Below are 24,352 nucleotides of genomic sequence, written 5' to 3' on the forward strand. Positions count from 1 at the left end.
AAGGAAGAAGGCAGACCAGAGAACTGAAGGAACACATCTTCTACTGTATGCCCCAGGATTCCAGCAAGAGATCCACCCACGTACCTCTGGGATTCACCCTACCGGAGGATCCCCCTACATGGGCACCCCAAGTGTTAAGCACATACCTCCCCTCACTCTACTGCCACCACTGTTTTTTCTCTGCTAACTATTTTTTATGCATGAGCGCCCAACTTCAGCAGTGAGACGGCTTTGGTAAGAGAAACCAAAACCATGTGCCATAGTGCCTGCCACCTTCTGGAAAACAAGAGGAAGCCTCCTAATTACGAACCTGTTGCATTGTCAGAATCAAGTAAACAAAGGTGTTCACTACTTCAAATGCAGCAGCAGAGGCACTTTTCATCAGACACAATGAAAAATTACAGTAACATGGCATCACAAAAAGAAAATGATAATTTTCTAGCAACCAAACCCAAAGACATGGAATATTGTATCTAACTGGTAAAGAATTCAAAATAATTTTAAGAAGTTTAACAAGCTTCAAGAAAATTCAGAAAGGCAATACAATGACTTCAGGAATAAAATTAATGGCTAGAAGAAGTACTTTACCAAAGATATTGAAATTCTAAAACAGAACCAAACAAATTCTGGAGCGAAAGAGCTCAAAAGATATGAAGAATGCATTAAAAAACACTGCAAATAGAGTAGATCAGATGGAAGAGAGAATAAGTGAACTAGTAGCTAAGAATTTAGAAATGATCCGGGTGGAAGAGGAGAGAGAAGATTCTTTAAAAGTGAAAAAACCCTACAAGAACTGTCAGACTGCATTAAAAGAGCCAACCTAAGATTAATGGATATACCAAAAGGAGAAGAGAGGAAGAAGGGAGCAGAGGACTTATTTAGAGAAACAATTGCTGAGAAATTCTCGAACCTGAGAAAGGAACTGGAAATTCAAGTCCATGAAGCTAATAAAACACCATATTATCTCAAGACAAAAAATACCTCTAAGTCACATTATATTAAAACTGTCAAAAAGTCAATGACAAAGCATTTTAAAGGCAACTGGAGAGAAACAAAACAAAACCCCAGTAACCTACAAAGTAACCCACATAAGGCTATGAGCATATTTCTCAGCAGAAACTCTATAGTCCAGGAGAGATTGGAAGGACGTATTCAAACTATTAAAAGATTTAAATTGCCAGACAAGAATACTCTATCCAGCAGTTACATTTCAGATATGGAGAAATATGGCATTCCCAAACAAACAAAAGCAGAGGGAGTTCACCTCCACTAGACCTGCCTTATAAGAAATATTGAAAGGAGCCCTTCAAGTTGAAATGAAAAGATGACAGTACACAAAATTCTGATTAAGGAGATAAATAGAATTAGAAAACTACAACTCTTTTATAGAATAGTGTATTAAACAGTTACAACATAAAGTTTAAAAGAAAAGAACATTAAAAATAACTATAGCCTGGGCCGGCCCTGTGGCTCAGGCAGTTAGAGCTCCATGCTCCTAACTCCGAAGGCTGCCGGTTCGATTCCCACCGGGGCCAGTAGGCTCTCAACCACAAGGCTGCCAGTTCAATTCTTCAAGTCTTGCAAGAGATGGTGGGCAGCGCCCCTTGCAACTAAGATTGAACACAGCACCTTGAGCTGAGCTGCCGCTGAGCTCCCGAACGGCTCAGTTGGTTGGAGTGCGTCCTCTCAACCACAAGGTTGCCGGTTTGACTCCCACAAGGGATGGTAGGCTGTGCCCCCTGCAACTAGAAACGGCAACTGGACCTGGAGCTGAGCTGCGCCCTCCACAACTAAGACTGAAAGGACAATTTGAAACTGAACGGCACCCTCCACAACTAAGATTGAAAGGACAACAACTTGACTTGGAAAAAAAGTCCTGGAAGTACACACTGTTCCCCAATAAAGTCCTGTTCCCCTTCCCCAATGGAAAAAAAAAAATAACTATAGCTACCATAACTTGGTAATGAAACCACAACAAAGAGATAATTTGTAATATTAAAAATATAAAATGAGGAGACTAAAAAGATGGAAACTTAACAAGTGAATGAAAATAAATTGCTATCAGCAGAAGAAAGACTTGAAGTCAAGATGGAAGATTATGTTAACTGCTGTGTTTACCTCCCACAACCACATCAAAATTACAACTAAATTATACAACCACCACCACTGAGAACCACCTGAAGACTAGCTAAACAGAAGGCCTGTAACTAAGGATATAAAAGAGCTATGACAAGACTAGGAGGAGGAGTGTAGGCACAGATGGGTAGGTCCCATACCCATGGTGTAGCGATTAAGAATTCGGAGGAATCTATCAACTGCAGAGGTACCCCATGAAGAGCAATCCAGCCCCACAATGGGTCCCCTGCCCCAGGGCACCAATGCCAGGAAGAGAAGTCCCACAACATCTGACTGTGAAAATCAGCAAGAGACTGCATTCGAGTGAGACAGAGGGCTGCTGGAGACATTTATGGAGCTGGTTGGGTAGCTTTCATGTGGTTTGAATTCAGCCACCTTTGTGTCGAGGAGCCTGCACATGAACTCACAAACTTATTTGTTCTGGGCTCCAGTGCAGGAGCAGCAGCGATAAAAGCACCAGGAACATAGGGGAAGAAACTAAATTGACTAGTTTTAGGGCAAGGGCTGAGGGAGCCGGGGTCAGGGAAGCTCTCTCTGGGGGTGGAGGTACTGGCAGCAGCTATTTTCCTTTGTTGAGTGCTCCTCTCAACCTAGCGAGCAGGTACAGGTGGAAACCAAATCTACATTCTCCATTACCCTGGCTAATACCATTCACCCTGCCCTGGTGATTCACTGAGACCTCACCCCACCCAACTTGCATGCTTGGCCCAAGTCTCTCCTACTGGCTTTTTCATACCAGTGGCCAGCCTTGGCTCATGCTGCAGACTTTCCTAAAATCTGTCAAAGGTCCACAAACCCCAAACAAGGAGCAGCTGGCCTCAGCACACTCTGTACTTCTTGCTAAGTGGCCCCAAGCCCAGCACAAGTGCCAACCAGTCTCAACTTGCATTGTAACTCCCATCAGGTGGCACTCCCAGGCCTGGCCTGAGCTGCAGCAAGTGTTGGCATGGAAAACAGCTTCAACTAAGTGGCCAAAAGCCTGGCATAAGTAGTGGCTGGATTCAGATCACACAGCGATGCCCACAAAAGGGTCCCAACCTGACACAAGTGGCAGCCAGCCTCAGTTCACAACATAGCCTCTTGCAAGCCACACCAAACATAGATCATTTTATATTTCCCACCAGGTAGCCCCAAGCCAGACACAAATGGTAGCTGACATTGTCCTGTAACGAAGACCCTCTCTAGAGGCTCCAGAACCAACACAAAGGTGGCTGGATTCAGACCCCATGAAACCATAACCCAACCAGCTCCACAAATGACACATTTAAAGTGTGGACTCGACTGGCACCAAAGCCCTGCTAAAGTGACTCCTGCTCTATGGGATCAGACCCTACAGAACAATTTGTCCACTGTAGTCATGGCCAGCACTCACAGCAAGTCAGCCTGAGAGTCAATCCTACCTACTGATGTGCCGTCAGCAATCAAGGCTCAGTTACAACAGGAGGGACACCCCAGAAGCACCTGGCTCAGGTGAAGAGGGACACTGCACCACTGGGTCTCACAAGACACCTACTACATAAGGCCACTCTGCCAAGCCTGGGAGATACAGCAGATCTACCTAATACATAGAAACAAACACAGGGAGACAGACAAAATGAGGAGACAAAGAAACACGTCCCAAATACAAGAACAGGACAAAACTCCAGAAAGTTAACTAACTGAAATGGAGACAAACAATCTACCAGATAACAGAGTTCAAAACACTGGTTATAAGGGATGCTCAATAAATTTAGGGGAAGAATACATGAATTCAATGAGAACTTCAACAAAGAGATGGAAATCATAAAAAACAAACAAACTCAGAAATGAACACAAGAACTGAAATGGAGAATAAATTACAGGGAATGAACAGTAGATTAGACAAAGCAGAGGATCAAATCAGTGATCTGAAAGACAAAGTAGCAGAAAACACCAAATCAGAACAGCAAAACTAGAAAAAATAATTGAAAAAAAATGAGTACAGTTTAAGGGACCTCTGAGAAACATTAAGTGTACTGACATTTGCACCCTAGGAGCACTAGAAGGAGAAGAGAGAGAATACAGGATTTAAACCTATTTGAAGCAATTATGACAGAAAACTTCCCTAACCTGGCAAAGAAAATACACATACAGTGCAGGAAGTGTAGAGTCCCAAACAAGAAGAATCAAAAGAGGCCCACATGGAGACATATCATAATTAAAATGCCAAAGCTTAAAGACAAAGAGAAAATATTAAAAGTAGCAAGAGGAAAGCAGTTAGTGATATACAACAGAGTCCCCATAAGATTATCAGCAGATTTTTTAACAGAAACTTTGCAAGTGAGAAGGCACTGGCACAACTAACGTTACTATCCCCAGAAAGGCTATGATTTAGTATCAAAGGAGAGATAAAGAGTTTCCCAAATGAAAAAAATGCTGGAGTTCAATACCACTAAACCAGTATTACAAGAAATGTTAAAAGGACTTTAGTAAAACAGAAAAGATCAAAAGTATGAATCAGAAAATATAGGAAAGAAAAAAATTCTCACTGACAAAGGCAAACAGTAAAAGTAGTGAATAAACAATTATAAAGCTAGTACAAAGGTTAAAAGTCATATGTAGGAAGATGTGTTATTACAACATAAATTAAGGGATTCACACAAACACACACATGCCTGTATGTTCATCAAAAATACTGGCCTATAATTTTCTTTTTTGTAGGGTTTTTGTCTGGTTTTTGGTAGTGTTTTTGTCTTTTTACTTTTTTTTTTTTAAATTTATTTTTTAAATTTATTGGGGTGACAATTGTTAGTAAAATCACATAGATTTCAGGTGTACAATTCTGTATTATATCATCTATGAATCCCATTGTGTGTTCACCACCCAGAGTCAGTTCTCCTTCCATCACCATATATTCGATCTCCCTTACCCTCATCTCCCACCCCCCCCCCCTTACCCTCTGGTAACCACTAAACTATTGTCTGTGTCTATGAGTTTTTGTTTCTCATTTGTTTGTCTTGTTCTTTTGTTGATTTTGGTTTATATACCACATATCAGTGAAATCACATGGTTCTCTGCTTTTTCTGTCTGACTTATTTCGCTCAGCATTACACTCTCAAGATCCATCCTGTTGTCACAAATGTTCCTATATCATCTTTTCTTATTGCCGAATAGTATTCCATTGTGTATATATACCACAACTTCTTTATCCATTCATCTATCGAAGGACATTTTGGTTGTTTCCATGTCTTGGCCACTGTAAACAAAGCTGCAATGAACATTGGAGCACATGTGTCTTTATCTATAAATGCTTTCAGATTTTTTGGGTAGATACCCAGGAGAGGGATTGCTGGGTCATATGGTAATTCTATTCATAATTTTTTGAGGAACCTCCACACTGCCTTCCGTAACGGCTGCACCAGTCTGCATTCCCACCAACAGTGTATGAGGGTTCTTTTTCTCCACAGCCTCTCCAACTCTTTTTACTTTTTAAAGAAGTAAAAAGTAATGGCAAAGATAAATGTTGAGGGATGAGTAAAGGAGACAAAAGAGACTTTAAAACAGGACTGTAGCAAGAAACAAAGAAAGACATTTTATAATAATAAACGGATCAATCCAACAAGAGGATGTAACTCCATGAACACCTATGTACCCAATGTAGGAGAACCTAAATATATAAAACGAATATTTCTAGATATAAAGGGAGAGTTCAAAAGGATACAGTCCTAGTACGGGGTTTTAACACACTGTTGACATCAATGGGTAGATCCAGACAGAAAATCAACAAGGAAACAGTAGCCTTAAATGAAACAGCTCAAATGGATTTAATTGATTTTTAAAAGAACATTTCACAATAAAGCAGCAGAATATACATTCTATTCATATGCACATGGAACACTTTCCAGTATAGACCATGTTAGGCCACAAAACAAGTTTCAATATTTAAGAAGATTGAAATCATATTAAGCATATTCTCCGGTCACAATGGTATGAAACTAGAAATCAATTACAAGAAAAAAACTAAAAAACACAGAAATTCATGAAGGCTAAACAACATGCTACTACAGCATGAATGGGTTAACAACGAGATCAAGGAAGAAATCAAAAGATACCTTGAGACAAATGAAAACGAATATACAGTGACCCAAACTCTAGGGGACAATGCCAAAGCAGTTCTAAGAGGGAAATACACAGCAATACATGCCTCCCTCGAGAAACAAGAAAAATCTCAAACAATCTAACCTTACACTCTAAAAAACTGAAAAAAGAACAAACAGCCCAAAGTGAGTAGAAGGAAGGAAATAAAGATTAGAGCAGAAATAATGAAATAACAGTCTTAAAAAACAAAGTATCAATGATACCGAGAGCTGGTTCTTTGAAACGATAAACAAAATTAATAAACCTTTAGCCAGGTTCATCAAGAAAAAATAAGAGAAGGCCCAGATAAATAAAATCAGCAATGACACCACAGAAATACAAAGGATTGTAAGGAAATAATAAACAATTATATGCCAACAAATTGAACAACCTGGAAGAAATGGGTGATTCCTAGAAACACACAATCTTCTGAGGACCAATCAGATAGAAACAGAAAACCTGAACAGACTGATAACTATGAATGAAATCAAATCAGTAATCAAAAAACTCCCAATGAACAAAAGCCCTGGACCAGATGGCTTCATAGCAGAATTTTTACCAAACATTCAAAGAAAAACTAATACCTATCCTTTTCAAACTATTCCCAAAAAGTGAAGAGGTGTGAAGGCTCATTTTATGAGGCCAGCATTATACTGATGCCAAAACCAGACAAAAACCGTACAAAAAAGAAAATTATAGGCCAATATTTTTGATGAACATAGACGCAAAAATCTTCAACGAAGTATTAGCAAACCAAATTCAGCAATACATTAAAAAGATCATATAACTAGGTCAAGTGGGATTTAGTCCAGTGATACAAGCAAGGCTGGGTCATATCCTCAAATCAATTAAGGTGATATACCATATAAACAAAATGAAGGCTAAAAATCTTATGATTATATCAACAGATGCAGAAAAAGCATTTGATAAAATTCAACCTCAATTTATGATAAGCACTCTCAGCCATGTATCAAAAACAGACCATGTATAAAAACACCGAATACACTGTAAAAAGTATAATTCACTTATTTATAGTTTTGACTTTCCCTTGGCTCAGAGAGCTCTCACAGCAGGCATTATTCCCATACTTTTTCCCTACCTTTGCTTTCGAAACTTCTTGTAAATTCTAAGCAACTCTAAGCCCTGACTCAGGGCTTCTGTTTGATACATATCTATACACAAAAATGTCTACACATTTTAAGAAAGGAAAAAACTGTATTAAAATTGTAATAATATATACTGACAACAAAAGATGAATACAAGTCATGTATATACATTCTTTTGGCACTCCCGGTATATATAGCAGGTAGTATCTAATATAATAAGTTCTCTGTGTTATAGTTATGGGATAGTATTCTTTTCCTCTCTCATTTCAAATAAAAAATATTTTTAATGGACTTGCTATAATCTCAGACTAGTAACCCCAGCTCTCATATCAGTTTTTATTTGGGGGACTAGAGGTACACCTTGTCCCAAAAGATGTCTTTCACAAATGTTCAAATAAATAAAAAACAAAGTATTGTTCATGTGGCATTTCTTATACAAGGGCCCCAAAATGTCAGTTTTATAGACCATAGCTATTATAGTGTATCATTTTCAATTTTAGAGAAACAGATAATCAAATAGTGTATTTCCCCAAAATGACTATGATCCACAGAATTAAACATTTATCCATTAACATGTAGCCCATTAAAATATACAATTTTTTTGCATTTTGCTCTTAAATATATAATCTTAAATTTTTCCTAATCTCTTACTCTGAAAGATAATACTAAAAAAAAGTTTTCATTTCCAAGCAAATGCTAAACTACAATAAGCAGTCTTAATAGAGCACATCAAATGCCCAGTGAAAAACAACAAAAAACAGCACAATTAGAAGCTGTAGGAATTTTACCTTAATTCTTCTCTCGGTGTCATCTAATTTTAACTCTGCTGTAACTAGTTTCTTTGCCAAATCATCTCGTTCAGGTAGGTGTCTAGCTTCAGAGATCTTTTTCAGTTTCTGAAAGGAAAATTTTGTCCTAAATAGTTCGCCTTCCGTATCTTTCACCCTTTTCTCAGTCGCCCGTTCTTTCTCTTGAGATTTTCTTAAGCGTTCTTTGAGTGCTGTAATCTCATTGTTATGACGAGCAATAAGTTGTGAGATTTCATTTTCTGTATCTTCAAACTTATTCAGGGCTTTCTCCTGTCTGTACTGAAGCCTTTTCAAAGCCTTATTTTCTTTTAGCAGCTCAGCTAACTTGACCTGGAGTTCAGTTACTTCATTCTGCAATTCATTGATTTTTAGCAGTCTTGCAGAAAGAACCCGTTTTGTAACAAGATCAATATCTTTCCGTGGTGGCTCCCTATTGAGGCTCTGGGAACGAAATCCCACTCGGACTCCCTTTCTGTTTGGTGGACCCTTAGGACTTGGTTTCCTAGGGGCTAAAAAAGAAACAGTAATAAAGTGAAAGCTGTACCAAATGTAGTATTATTTTTAATTGTAACACAAGTGGATCCATTATACTCTTTAGTTATTTTGTTTCTTAAAATATGATTTTACAGCATTTAGTTAAATATCAGGTTTTATTTAGAGCTCTTAACATAATGTTTTTATTAAGAAAGGTCTGGAATCTTTTAGGAAAGGTCAAGAATATTCTGATCCATCAAAATGATATACTAATGGTTTATAGGAAGTCATTTTACATTGTTTTAAAAGATGGCAGTATCAGGCTTTACCATTTCCTACTTTATAATAGATGGCAAGTCAGAATCCGATATGGGCATCATCAGCATTAGCTTGATTAGCTAATAAACATGGGGCAGAACATCATGATATTCAAGTCATTTGCGCGAAGATACTTGGGATCATTATTTCAAATGTGGAAATGTATGTTTCTCTAAATTAATTAGAACTCTTTATTTGGGGACACAGGACGATAGCAAGTTGTTCAGTGAGAAGATTTGGGTTTGGATCTCAGATTTACCAATTAGTAACTCCTTGGGCAATTCAACTAAACCTTTCCTATTTTCCTTAATCCATAGAATGAGGATACCACCTACATGATTAGGTTATGGTGAAGACTGAATGAAGGATGCATGTAAAACAAAGTTCTCCACAAACATTCTGTCAGTAATAAGAACTCAACCCCATTCATCAGTGATTGAAAATGGAAAACACTTCAGCATTTAGAGATGTGATTGTAAACGCTTTCTCAGGGGCTTTTTTTGTGATGTTCATATCAAAACATCCGACAATTCGAAAACAAGATAAAAACTAAACACTACATCCTAAAAATATAAACATGACATCCTTAAAGTGTACATATGAGATCACATTTCACAAAAATTTTGAATGTTACTACTTTTACTAAAAGTTCATTAAACTTAGGCCTCAATACACAGAACAGCTTTAAAAGAGGGTTCTAGATGTCTGCCACAGTTGAGAATAAAGAACTTTAATCTTCAAGGTGGCTGCATTTTCAAGGAGAAAATGCATTCCAGAGTTAAAAAAATAAAGAAAAACTAGAAAAATCCAACCTTTCCCTACCCATCTCTCCAGCCACGAATACTTATATAGACAAGCAAAGAATAATAAGCAGTATTTACAACTTAGCATTATAAAGTTTCATTAAAAAGATGGAAGATTATATAGAAGGTGTTTTGATTGTATACTAATTTGGGATTCCAGCTCTATAAATACTTGAATACTTCAAAGGAAGTGGTAAAAACAAGAGATGTGGGTAAACGTACTTGCAACTTTGAAACTATGCTATTCAGGATAGTAGTCACTCGTCATATGTGGCTACTGAGATATTTGAAGTATGGGTAGTCAAAACAGATATTCTATAGTTGTGAAACACATACACTAGAATTCGAACACTTAGTTCAAAAAAAAAGTGCAGAATATCCCACACACAATGTTTTATATTCACTACATTTAGAAATGATATTTTGGTTATGTTGTGTTAAAATATATGAAAATTAATTTCACCTGTTTTTATTCCTAATGTGGTTACCAGATAACATAAAATTACATGTGTGGCTTGTATTATATTTCTATTGGACAGCAATGCTCCAATTTTAATTTGGAGAGTCCATCATCTCAATTTTCTTTCCCAATATACTGAGTTAACAGAGTTTTCGTATGTATATGCTATTATGGAATATGTACTGAGCGCTTGGAATGACAGAAACTTTATACATAAAAATGACTATAAAGATGAATGATCATCATTCCAAAGCTGATTTTTATGTATAAAGTTACACAGCTCAGCAAATACGTCTTATAAATAGAATTTTGTTTTATTTGAAAAATTAAAGCCTATGTAAGAATCAGGATAAAAATTTTTCACTGATACTTTACTTCAGCTATTCAAGTTGAGACAAAAAGGGCTTCCACAACCAGCTTTTTGACATCCTAAAAATCTGAACATTTACTTTTAGCATAGTCTATTTGTATGACTACAAACCAATTAATAAAAGTACACTCAACCTGAACTCAAAAATATTTTCCAGTTTTCATCTACCTTTTTTATTTTCATTTTTAAAACTCTCAAGATGAAATATACTGCTGATAGAAGAAAGAGGATTCTCATACATATCATTCTACACTTGCCCTTTAAGTCACCACCAAAACAAGGGTGAGAAAATACTGCTTTTTCCTTCCTCCAAGAGTTAACAATATGGCTTATTTAAAAAACATATAGGAAAGATAAACTATGTATCTACCAAAAACTCAGTATGTTTATATTATTGATAAAACAAGAAATAGGATAAATATGTAATGTACAATCATGTATAACCTAAAAACAACAGAATATGTAATATACAAACATGCATAACCTATAAACTATTATTAAATTTTATCATTATACATATCACTTCTGATAGAGCAGCAATTTTATTTTTAAAAATAGTAAAATGCTGAAAATAAAAAGGAGAAGGGAAGACTAGGTTATCAAACATGCAAATCTTCAAATTCAAGTGTTCAGAATGCTGTTTTAATCACATCTGTTCTTTCCTTAGTTTAGTCTACACTGGTGATTGCAATTTAAACCAAGGGAAATTAGTGTTTAGGGAAAAGTATCAGTTTGGTCCTGTTGCTTGATCTAAGGTAGACAAATTACCAGATTTTAGTTCAAAAGACAATGCAAAGCAGAAAACTGTACAAGTCAGATTGAAAACATTAATTGAAATTTTTCTGGGTGATGCTGGAACTGTTTTTCATAGCTTTTTCTCAATTATCTTCTCAAATAAGATAAGGCTTAAGAAGTTCTGACTCCTTAATTGGGTGGCCTCTAAAATTGCTTCTGGGGAAGGAGTGAAAAATTAAAGTATTCCTACCAATAATTCCCTAGGTATGTATATTATTTCTTGGGGATAAATAAGCATTTTCCAAGGTTCAAGCCTAAGGTCGGTTTGTTCTTAATTACGTAGCAAAGGTTTAATATCAGATCATGCGCTCAACCACAAAATCAAAACAAGATGCCCACACTGAGACAGATTTGGAAGGAGAGACCAAAAAACCTCCAGCATTGTACTTGCAAAAAAAAACCACAAAAAACAAAAAACAAAACAAAACAAAAAACAAAGAAAGAGCATCCAATTGTTAAAAAGTATGGACAGCCCTGGAAAGCTAGATTGGGGTCCATGACAGGTTGCTTTCTAAAGGAACATGTATTCTTGGAGATTTTTAAAAAGCAAATATTATTTTTCAAAGTAAAAGTTCATATAGGCAAATTTAATTATACCCTTTTTAAGTCTTTTCAGTGGCTAACTATTCCCCCACAGAAACAATCCATATATTATCAGCACTGGATTCGAGGTGTTTCACGACCTGGCCCGTTTTCCTTTTCAGATCCAAATTTTAACACTCCTTGCCTTGCAATCTAAACTCTCACCATTCTAAGCTACTGCTCTTATAACTGTGGTGAGTTTATTAACACACCCTACAACTATCTCATTTACCTTAACTTGTTTTTCCATGGTGTACTTGTAGTCCTTACATATTTTGTTACTAAGTAGTACCTCAGGGTATACTTGACCAGGGTTCACTTTTAAAATGAAGAAGAGATTTCTAGAATATTACCTAGTCAAATATGTATTAATACCTAGTTCCAGACTATGTCATTATATTTTAACAAGAAAAAATATTTCTAATTATTAATCTTGTTTCCATTATAACACAGTTAAATAGAAAATAGACTGGTGGTCTCAAATCCCAAATTCTATTTCCAGGTTTAATTTGAACTTTTGCAGTAAGCACTGCATTACCTAGGAGAAGTAATTTTACTCAATCTAAAAAGATGCCCCTTAACCACTGTATGCCTTTCACTACTTTTTACATTTTACAAATAAAGGCAAAGAAAGGTACAGACATTTTGTGACGTTTTCTTCCTGCCTTTACCATGCCTCAGAAATCCCAAGACAAGCATTCATTTAGGAAGAAAACAAACTGAGAAGCTTTATTTATGGTTGTTTCTCCTATATATAGTATGACTTTGAATATAACAAAGGGTAACACACAGTGCCATAAACAATATTTATATAAATTTATAAAAAGATATCCTACACAAAATACAAAGCAGCCCATTTACATGCATGTATCAATATACATACTAATAGAAGAGTTTCATTCATGCAAGCTTTCCTTATGGACTCAAAATGAGTCTTCTAGAATTACTGGACTCTTAAAGAATGCTTACCTTGGTGATGCACTTGGCTCTCTGAAATTTGTCTTTTAGGACTTTTTCCCTTAATGCTTGTGGGTGAAGAGGGATTGACCAGCGATGACCGGCCAGAAGACTGTGGTGTAGTCTCATAATCAGATGAACGATAACAGTAATGGTGTTTGCTTGCCTGACTTTCTTGGTCAGTATCTGGACTTCTTTCTCTTTCCCCCATGGTTTTCAAAAATGGTCACTGTTCACATAATTTCACAGATTCTTTTTTCCAGAAAAATCCACAGCAAGCCTGAAGAGCATTCTTCAGAGTCTTTAGATCCTGATGATAATACTCATGTCCATGCAATTTGTCTTCTTTACGTATCTGTAGTTCACAATTCACATCAGCAACCGAAAGATACACTTTTTACCCCTACAATTAAGGAAGGGGGAGGGAAACTCATCATATTTTGTAAAATAGATTTCAATAGTTAATTACAATGAAAGATAATAAAAGCAAAATAATAAACTGCTAACAATTTTAAAAAGAGACTATAATTTAATTCATCTATATTTTCACACACTTATTTACAGTATCTGGAGAAAAGACAGATTATCATAGCCTAGTTAGAGAATATGTAAAATATCTGACATATAACTGCTATTGAATAAATGTTATCTGAATTTGACTCCCTTGAATCTTACAAGATTTATAATAAATACAAATGCTGATTTTAACAAGTGAATAATGATCAAATAACTAGTTTTTGTTTTTTTTTTGAGGGGGTGGGGGTGGTAAACAAGCTTCTTGCTAAAAGAAAAATATCCAAGATTGACTACATAAAAATGTAAAACTAAAGTATGTAAAAATTAATCAAATTAAAACACTTGATGAAAAACACTTGCAACATGACAGAAAAATGACTACCATCCTTAACATATAAATAACTACTTCATACCACCTCATACAGAAAATAGGAGGCCAAAAGTTAAATGTGCAAAATACATGTTAAGACCCCATAGCAGGTAATACAAATGATAGGCACATAAAAATATTCAACCTCAGATACCATTTTTAAACCTATCAAATTATCAAAGATTTTTCTAAACAACACTCTATGCTGCCAGAGTGGCTATCAAGAAAAGATCTATAGAATTTTTGGAAAATAAAGTTGGCAAGATGTATTAAAACTTTAATTATGCTTTTAACCTTTGATCTACTAATTCCATTCATGGATACCAAAAACATAATCCTAAAATAGGGGAAACATTATATGTAAATGTTTAATGCAATACATTTTTTTTTTAAAGAAGCAACTTAAATGTCTAACCATTCTGGAATAATTAAAAGTGTTGTAAAAATCCATACAACATAATATCACGCAGCTGTTAGAAATGTTTACAAAAAATGTTAAGAAGGAAAATGTTTATATTATTATGGTAAAGAAAATATTCAACCTAGTGTATATAATAGGATCTGAACTGCACATATTCACTGAAAAATGCTGAGTATTCTTCCTATTTGAACTCAGGAACTGAAAAAAACTGCAAAGCGAGGGATACGTATACACCAAAATAGTGTCTCGCTGAGACATGAATTTTAGATGATTTTATTATATCCCTCTCTTAATATATTTTGATTTTCTAATAAAATAAAATTGGATCACTTTTATAATTAGAATATCTTTTTAAATATTTTCTAGAAGAAACAAAAATCCCAATGATGAAATTAGTGTTCAAAGTACAGTGGTTCTAGTAATATATGAAAAAAGACATACACAAGACAGCACTGCTATTATTTACTGCAGCAGTACTGTAGTGGTAAAGGAGTAAAACAATCAAAATGACAGTAAGAACTGGCTACACACACCTAAACATCCACACAACAAGGTGCAGTACTAGGAAGCTGTTAAAGCTAAGGGGACTATCTCTGTATATTCTCCATAGTCCCGAGTGATCTCCAGGAAATATTAAGAAAAAGAAGGTGGAGAAAAGCATGTATAGCGTACTACCATTTATCAAAGAAAGAGGACTATAAATATATACACATAATTTTTTATATTTTTAAGAAGTAGAAGGATAAACAAAACACCTAATGAAAAAAAGGGGGGGTTCTCTAAGGCAGGGCTTCCAAAAGAACTTTCCGCAAAAATGGACATGTTCTATAATCTGTGCTGCCCAATGTAGGTAAGCAGCTGGGCACATGGAGCTACTGAGCACTTGAAATGTGGCACATGTGACTGAGAACTAATTTTTAATTTTGGTGAATTTTAATTTACAATTTAAAAGCCACATGTATTGGTGGTTAGCTGACTGAGTACAGCGAGCTGCAGGGGAGGGAGGAAGCTAAGTTTAGAGGCAGAGATGGTAAATGCCTAGACTTCTTTGTCTATAATTTTTATAGACTCGACCTGGGAAATTATCATTTTTAGAAAATAGATTTTTAAAAAGCAATTACTATAAATCAAAAGAAAATGAAACAAATCAATCTAACTACATATACAGTTGGTGGCAAGTCCACAAGAGATTAATCAGTTCAGACTTTAAAACACAATGATTTGACTTTATATCTCTAGTGAGATATATCCACTGACAAAAAAAAAAAAGTGTGTTGTATTTCAATGCAGGTAGAAACAAATAAAGCTAATATGAGTTTTAAAACTTCGTAGTCCAAAATTTTAATTAAGAGTATAAAAATGAATTTATGATGGATTTTATAGTTTTTTAAAAAAACGATTTTATAGATATGTCTATTGAAAAATCCTAGAAAGAAGGAACAAATTGCAATGAACATTCCTCGTACCCAGATATAGTGTCTAAATACCATTTGCCTTTAAAAGAAAATAGAGCTACTCATAAAAGATCTTATTCCTTATCTGAGGGAGGAAATACAAAAGATGAACTGAAGAATCTAGAAATTTGGTTCCACTAGAAATCAAGGAAGCAATCAGACACTCGGAGTGTCAGAGGGCTCAGGAGCTAGTTGGAAGGAGCTCCTACTACACAAAGATGGACTGATTTCACCATCGAAAGAGCTGTATAAGCAAAGGATTAAAACACATCACATATGTTTAAATCCATGAGGGCATATGATATTATAAAACTAATTAGTCACCTTTGGAAGTTGCCAGGAAACCAACTAATTCACCTGAAAATTGATACAATAAGGAGAAAAAAAAAATCAAGCATGTATCTTGCCTATACTGTTACCAGCTGTATCTCAAAATAAAGTAATCAAGGGAAAGTGTTTCTCTACAAAATTATTCTAGCTAATAAGTGAGAAAGGAAATATTATAATGATAGAATTAGAATAGTGCCATTTTGTAGCCACTAATGGAATAATGAAGCTGGACAACGATCACTAATGGCTGGAAATATCACAGAACAGAAACAAGCAGACACTGTGTGCCTCCAGATAGGACACAGAGATATCACTGAAGCATGTAATCTGCTCCCCCTACAAGAAAAATTCAATCTGATTCTGATCAAATCACTAAATGTAAATGACAATTTACAGAAAATACATGAAACAGATGTATAAAAAAGCAATTAGCAAAATCCAGACTGGAAAATTCTATTAGGACAAACTGGTTTCTTTAAAGCATAAATTGTAAGCAGAAAAAGAAGAGATGGGGAGGGAAAGTTAAGGAAAACAAACAATTACAATCTATGAACCTTAATTTCAATCCTGATGCAAACAAATTATATAAAAGAAAATTGTAAGAGCAATCAAGAAAATTTAAACACTGGATATTTAATTATATTAAGGAATTACTATTGCTTTAGGTAAAATGATGATAGTGTGGTTGTCTTTTTTTTAAAAAAGAATCCTTACCTTTTAGAGATATATGTTGAGATATTTACAGATAAAATTAAATCATCTGGGGTGTGTCCAAAATAACCTAGGGGTTAGTAAGTAGATTAAGGTAGTGATAAAATAAATTGGCCATGAGTTAATAGTTATGTAAACTGGATGACAGAAACTTGTGGCTTCCTTATTGTAATATTTCTACTTCTGTATTTGAAATTTTCCTTAGTAAACAAATTTTTTTAAAAAGTAAGCAAACAAACTTAGAATTTTACTTCCTGGTATATTAGTGTTTGGCAATCTTAGTCTGTTACAATTAGCTATTGGGTCTGAAATCAGAAATTCCAGGGACAAGCACTAATATTTTTAAAATATGTACAATGGCCTGCAGTCATGAAAGAAAATATTTACACATTTAAAACATTATCTAGAAAAAAAAGGATGATTGATTAGACCAATTAAGTGGCTCCAACACTTATTAGCTGTGTAAATCTGGAATTCACCTAACTTCTCAATCTAAATTTGAATCTCAATTTTCTCATCTGTAAAATGGAAATAAAAGTAACTTCCTTAGAGAATTCTTTTGATGATTAAATTGGATAATTCAATCAATATCACACAGTAAGCACTCAGTAAATATTAACAATTATATTTACAATTCAAATATACAACATGTTCATTAAATTCTAATGTTCCCTGTCAAAGACTTTCAGTTTTAATTCCAATAGTATAATTAAAAGTTGATTATATGGTATAGATGAGGAATTATTTTATTTGTATGCACACGGCAGAAGTAGCTCAACCATCTAAGTCAGAGGTGCCACCTAACTTTTCATTGCAAAGGGTAAGCATGCACAAAACAACATTACCTGCCACTCATCTCTTATGCATCAGCACTCTTCCCACCCCCCAAATATATGCATATACCTAATCAAAAAAAAAAAAAAGAAAGAAACAGAAAGAGAAAAGAAAAGAAAAGAAAAGAAAATATCCACTGCCCTATTATCCAAGTTCTGCTCCCTGGAACAACTATTTTAATGCCTGATACTTTCTTGCTTACATATTACTTGAATTAACAATTTTAGACTACAAAAGATGAAGATTTAATACACTTCATTTTAAATAGTTACAACATGCAACTACTTGTTAGTTATGCAGATTTTTTCCCTTGAATTCCTAATTGTCCCTCTTTTCTAACTGAAAAGAAAAAACATCCTTCTTATCACATCACTGGTATCTACCAGTTTCTTAAATCATTGTAAGTCCACTCCATTCTTCCTCTTAAAAACATTTTTCTTGGAGACCAATATCCTAACTTAAACCAATTACTTTCTAGACCTGTTGCACCACTGTCATTCTGGAATTACTTTTACTGTACTCCTGAGTTAATCTACCATTTCTAGCAACCCATGCCATTATCTTTGTTAGTTTTCATCATCATTTTACTAGTCCATATCCTCAAATACCTTCTTCAGAAAGGATATATGGGTTAGGAGGTAAATGTTCTAAGTCCTTGCAAGCCTGAGAATGTTTTTATTTTGCCCTCATGCTTGATAATTCTTATAGGTTCCAAATTTTAAGTTAAGTCATTTTCTCTCAGAACTTTGCAGATACTGCTTCACTGTCTTCTAAACCCTCAGAGGTGCTTGTAAGATGGTATAGTCATTTTTTCATTCAACATGAATTTTTTTTTTGAGCTCTATGTAACAGTAATGAAAACAACAACAAAAAAATCCCCACCATTATGGAGTTCACACTCTAGGTATGCTCCTCTGATTCTCAGTCCTTTACAAGTTATCTTTTTTTCTTCCCTAGAAGCTTTTAGGATTTTTCCTCATGTTATACTGAAATTTCACAATAATGTGCCCAGGTGTGGGTCTTTTTTCACTGATTGTGTTGCCTTTTTCTCTCTCTCCTCCTTTTATGCTGGAAACTTGTATCTTTAAGCACCAGAAATGTTATGTTACTTTGATAACTGACTGTTTACTCTTTTTGAAACTTCTGGTTAAACAACAGACCTGTTCTATCTTTTTGTTCTATTTTCAGAGATTTACTCAATTTATCTTCTAAACCACCCTTTTCTTTTCAATCTCTGCAAACATGTTACTTTCCAAGAACTCATTCTTGTTCTGCTTTTTAAGATTATTCTGTTCTTCCTTTACTGAAACAATATATTTTCATTTCTCTGAGAACACTAAGTACACATTTTGTTTGTTTTAAGGTCTCTTCTGATCCAGGAATCATCTCTATTTCACATGGTGACAGTATGTATGTTTATCTTAGGCTTTCCATTTATATACTGCTGGTTTTATTTCTTGAAGGTAATTTTTGGTGTCCATTGATACTTAAGAAGACAAAGGAAGAATGAATGGAAACCATGTACGTGTGTGTAGGGTTTTCTGACAGGCACACTGTGCTTTAGGATGAACATCAGAGAATCAGCCGTCATGTAGAGACTCCTTTAGAGCTAGAATGAGGAGGGATTATCTCCAGACACTAATGTCAACCATGGCAACTCTCCTTCTCCTTTAGTGTTGTCAGTTTTTATTTCCAGAAAGAATTACCTCTGTACTTATGATGTGAAAGGGAAGGAGTGGTGAAGGACAGGGAGCATTACACTGTCACTGTACATGGGCTTGGGTGGGAAAGGAGGCAAAACCATTTCACATGTAGTTTTTAAATGATTCTTCCTTCCAATTTTCAATCATCTTTTTCCTCTGACTTTTTAAATCCCAAGATTCTCTGAGGTTCTGTTGGATATCCTGTTGGATAAATCAGAGTATCTTTGCTGCAGAGTTCCCTCTTGAACATTTTAGGACACCGTTTTCTCTGTTCTAATCTGTTTCATCTATCATACTCTTTGTCTCTTTCAGAAATGTGTTGTAATTGCTCATCTACTAAGAGGACGTTATTATTGCTTCAATGTTAAAGGTTTATTGTTTTTTTTTCTTTAATATTATTTTAATATTGCCTCTAAGGATAGAGAAAACAAATATATATGTGGTCAGATCTACATCTTCAACCAAAAAATGTCATTTTAAGCCAATTATTTCTAACATCTTTTAAAACAATTTGATACAAGCAATCTCTTTTCCATAGTCCATGAAACTACTATTTAATTCACACATCCATTAGGTCAAAAAGAATTACTGGTGATAACAGAATTTTAGACAACAAGGGAACCTAGATGAGCAAGAATACACGATGAGTTCTTTCAGGGTAGGGTCGGGCTCTTCCATCAAAGAAACAATAAAAAGGTAACAATAAATTATGTGGCGGCACCCTATGACCCAGGCGAACTGTTCACAGAGGAGAAGCCTGCCTTCCAGGGAATCCCCCCATTGTGTAAGAAGCTGGAGTAGTGCAGAGAAAACATAACACTACAGTGTGAGAGAGAATAAAAGGCTGCATTCGGAGAGTAAGTAAAACATTCTACCACCATGTACTGGAAAACAAAAGAAAGACTGCTTCCTATCAACCTGTTGCAGAAGCCAATCCTGTAGATGTCTAGGAAGAGAAATAAATCATTAATTGTCATGAATAACCAAGGCAACAAGAACAGCTCAGGAAGAAAATGAAAAGTCTCCAGAAAATGAACTTAAAGATACGGAAATATGTGACTTAAATGACAGAGAATTCAAGATTGCAGTTCTGAAAAAACTCAATGAGTGCAAGAAAACACAGACAGGCAGTTTAATGAACTCAGAAACACAACCAAAGAACAAAATGAACATTTTACCAAAGGGATTGAAATTTTAAAAAAGAACCAAATAGAATTTCTGGAGATTAAGAACTCAATAAGAAATGAAGAATGAAATAGCCAGCTTAGGTAGTAGAGCTGACCAGATGGAGGAAAGAATCAGTGACATCGAAGATAGAAACCTGGAAATGACACGGAAGGAAGAAGAGACTTGAGACTTAAAAAGAAATGAAAGAACTTTACAAGAACTTTCTGACTCCATCAGAAAGAGCAATATAAGAATAATGGCCATACAAGAAGGAGGAGAAAGAGAGAAGGGAACAGAGTATATTGAAACAATAGTCGATGAGAACTTCCCAAACTTGTGGAAAGAAGTGGATCCTCAAATCCAAGAAGCAAATAGAACACTTAACTACCTCAACCCCAACTGTCCTTCTCCAAGGCACATTGTATTGAAGCTGTCAAAAATCAATGCTACAGAAAGAACCCTCAAGGCAGCCAGGGAAAAGAAGATGGTAACCTACAAAGGAAAGCCCATTAGACTATCATCAGATTTTTCAGCAGAAACTTTACAAGCCAGGAGGAAGTGGAACCAAATATTCAAACTATAGAAAGAGAGAAATTATGAGCCAAGAATAATATACCCAGCAAAAATATCCTTTAGATATGAAGGAAGGAATAAAGACGTTTCCAGACATACAGAAGCAGAAGGAATTTTCTAATACACAACCTGCATTACAAGAAATACTAAAGGAGGCTATTCGACCACCATCAACAGGGACAATTTGTGGCAACCAAAACATAAAAAGGGGGAGAGTAAAGGCCTGAACCAGAATAGGGGAATGGAGAACATAAGTGTGCTGAAGAAAATGGAATACTCTAAATATCAAACTTTTACATAAACTTAAGGGTAACCACTCAAAAAAAAATCCAGACTTAAATATATACTGTAATAAAAGAAGAAACAGACGGAAAAATCATAGATTACCAGTACACAGAAATAATAGACAACAATAAAAAGGCAAAAATACAATGGAGACACAGTCTTACCAGAAAACTAAAGATAGAATGATAGGGAATCCTCACCTATCAATAATCACCCTAAATGTAAATGGACTGAACTCATCAATAAAAAGGCACAGAGTAGCAGATTGGATTAAAAAAACTAAACCCAACCATATGCTGTCCCCAAGAGACACAACTCAGCTACAAGGACAAGCATAGACTCAAAGTGAAAGGTGGAAATTGACACTCCAAGCAAATGGTACCCAGAGAAAATCAGGTGCAGCCATACTGGTATCAGATGAAACAGACTTCAGGGTTAAAAAGATAACAAGACACAAAGATGGACATTTCATAATGGTAAAGGGGACTATACAACAAGAAGACATAACAGTCATCAATATTTATGCCCCTAATCTGGGAGCACCGAAATATACCAAGCAACTACAAACAGAACTAAAGAGAGAAATTGACCAAAACACAATTATACTAAGGGACCTAAATACATCATTGACATGAGCTATGGATAGATCATCCAAACAGAAAATAAATAATAAAATAGCAGCCCTAAAAGACACATTAGATGAAATGGACACAATTGACATTTATAGAGCACTTCATCCTAAAACATCAGACTATACATTTTTTTCTAGTGCACATGGAACATTCTCAAGGATAGACCATATATTGGGGCATAAAACTATCCACAGCAAATTTAAGAAGACTGAAATAATACCAAGCATATTCTCTGATCACAAGGCTTTGCAATTGGATATCAACTGCAAAAAGAAAGCAGGAAAAACCACAAATATGTGGAGATTAAACAACATACTGTTAAAGAACAACCGGGTCAAAAAGAAATAAGAGGAGCGATCAAAAGATACATAGAAACAAATGAGAATGAAAACACATCCTACCAAAATTTTTGGGATGCAGCAAAAGCAGTTTTAAGAGGGAAATTTATCTCATTACAGGCCTATCTCAAGAAACAAGAAAAATCCCAAATAAATAACCTCACATTACACCTTAAATAACTAGAAAAAGAAAAACAAATGAAACCCAAGGTCAGCAGAAGAAAGGAAATAATAAAAATCAGAGCAGAACTGAAATAGAGAAAAAAATAGAAAAAAATTAATGTGATTAAAGAGATGGTTCTTTGAAAAGATTAACAAAATTGACAAATCCTTGGCTAGACTCACTAAGATAAAAAGAGGAAAGACACTAATAAACAAAATCAGAAATGAAAAAGGGGAAGTTATCACGGATGCCACAGAAATACAAAGGATCATCCAAGAATACTATGAAGGACTATATGCCACCAAATTCAATAACCTAGAAGAAATGGACAAGTTCTTAGAAACATATAGCCTTCCAAGGCTGAACCATGAAGAACTGGAAAATCTAAATAGACTGATCACCAGTAACGAAATTGAATCAGTCATCCAAAACCTTCCCAAAAGCAAAAGTCCGGGACCAGATGGCTTCACTAGTGAATTCTACCAAACCTTCAAAGAGGATCTAATACCAATCCTGCTCAAACTCTTCCAAAAAACTGAAGAAGAGACAGTACTCCCGAACTCATTTTATGAGACCAACATTACCCTGATACCAAAACCTGGTAAGGAGAACACACAAAAAGAAAACTACAGACCAGTATCTCTGATGAATACTTATGAAAAATCCTAAACCAAATTCTAGCAAATAGAATACAACAATGCATTAGAAAGATCATTCATCACGACCAAGTGGGGTTCATCCCCGGGGCACAAGGATGGTTCAACATCCGCAAATCCATCAATGTGATACATCACATAAACAAAATAAAGGACAAAATTCATGTGATTATATCAATTGATGCAGAAAAGCATTTGACAAGATACAACATCCATTTATGATTAAAACACTTAATAAAATAGGTATAGAAGGAAAATACCTTAACATAATAAAGGCCATATATGACAAACCCTCAGCTAATCTCATAATTAATGGTGAAAAACTGAAGCCCTTTGCTCTACGTTCAGGAACACGACAGGGCTGTCCCCTATCACCTCTGCTTTTCAACATAGTGTTGGAAGTCCTCGCCAGAGCAATCAGGCAAGAGAAAGAAATAAAAGGCATCCAAATTGGGAATGAAGAAGTTAAATTATCACTCTTTGCAAATGACATGATGCTATATATAGAAAACCCTAAAGATGCCATCAAAAAGCTATTAGAAACAATCAACGAATACAGTAAAGCTGCCGGCTACAAAACCAATGTACAAAAGTCCATTGCATTCCTATATACTAACAATGAAATCTCAGGAAAAGAAATTAAAACAAAAAATTCCTTTTGCAATTGCAGCAAAAAGAATAAAATACCTAGGAATAAACTTAACCAAGGATGTGAAAGACCTATATGCTGAAAACTGTAAGACATTTTAAAAGAAATTGAAGAAGAAATGGAAAGACATTCCGTGCTCATGGATTAGAAAAACCAACATAGATAAAATGGCCATATAACCCAAAGGAATATACAGATTTAATGCAATCCCCAACGAAATCCCAATGGCATTTTTTAAAGAAATAGAACAAAAAATCATCAGATTTGTTTGGAACCACAAAAAGACCCTAAATAGCCAAAGCAATCTTAAGAAAAAAGAACAATGCTGGAGGTATCACACTCCCTGACTTTAGCTTGTACAACAGAGTAACAATAATCAAAACAGCATGGTATTGGCAGAAAAAGACACATAGACCAATGGAATAGAGTTGAGAACACAGAAATAAAACCACATAAATATGGACAGATAATTTTTGACAAAGAACCAAAAAACATACAATGGAGAAAAGACAGCCTCTTCAATAAATGGTGCTGGCAGAATCGGAAAGCCACATGCATAAGAATGAAACTGGACTGCTGTCTGTCACCATGTACCAAAATTAATTCAAAATGGATCAAAGATTTAAGCATAAGACCTGAAACAAT

At 35.1% G+C, this 24,352-nt stretch overlaps 1 protein-coding gene across 3 annotated transcripts in view; it reads right to left on the bottom strand.

Moving 5' to 3' along the window:
• LCA5 (lebercilin LCA5) overlaps positions 1–24,352 on the bottom strand; it is a 42,402-nt gene that overhangs the window by 9,774 nt on the left and 8,276 nt on the right. For 2 of the 3 annotated variants that reach the window (XM_074333222.1, XM_019729573.2), the window contains exons 2-3: positions 12,918–13,308; positions 8,126–8,655 (exon numbers count right to left, since the gene is read on the bottom strand). In XM_074333222.1, the coding sequence (XP_074189323.1) occupies positions 8,126–8,655; positions 12,918–13,116 (729 nt within the window). In that variant the 5' untranslated portion in view covers positions 13,117–13,308. The remainder of the gene's footprint in view (positions 1–8,125; positions 8,656–12,917; positions 13,309–24,352) is intronic. The other variant, XM_074333223.1, reaches the window with a different exon arrangement.

Source organism: Rhinolophus sinicus, linkage group LG05 (assembly GCF_036562045.2).
Source record: "Rhinolophus sinicus isolate RSC01 linkage group LG05, ASM3656204v1, whole genome shotgun sequence".
Classification (NCBI taxonomy): domain Eukaryota; kingdom Metazoa; phylum Chordata; class Mammalia; order Chiroptera; family Rhinolophidae; genus Rhinolophus; species Rhinolophus sinicus.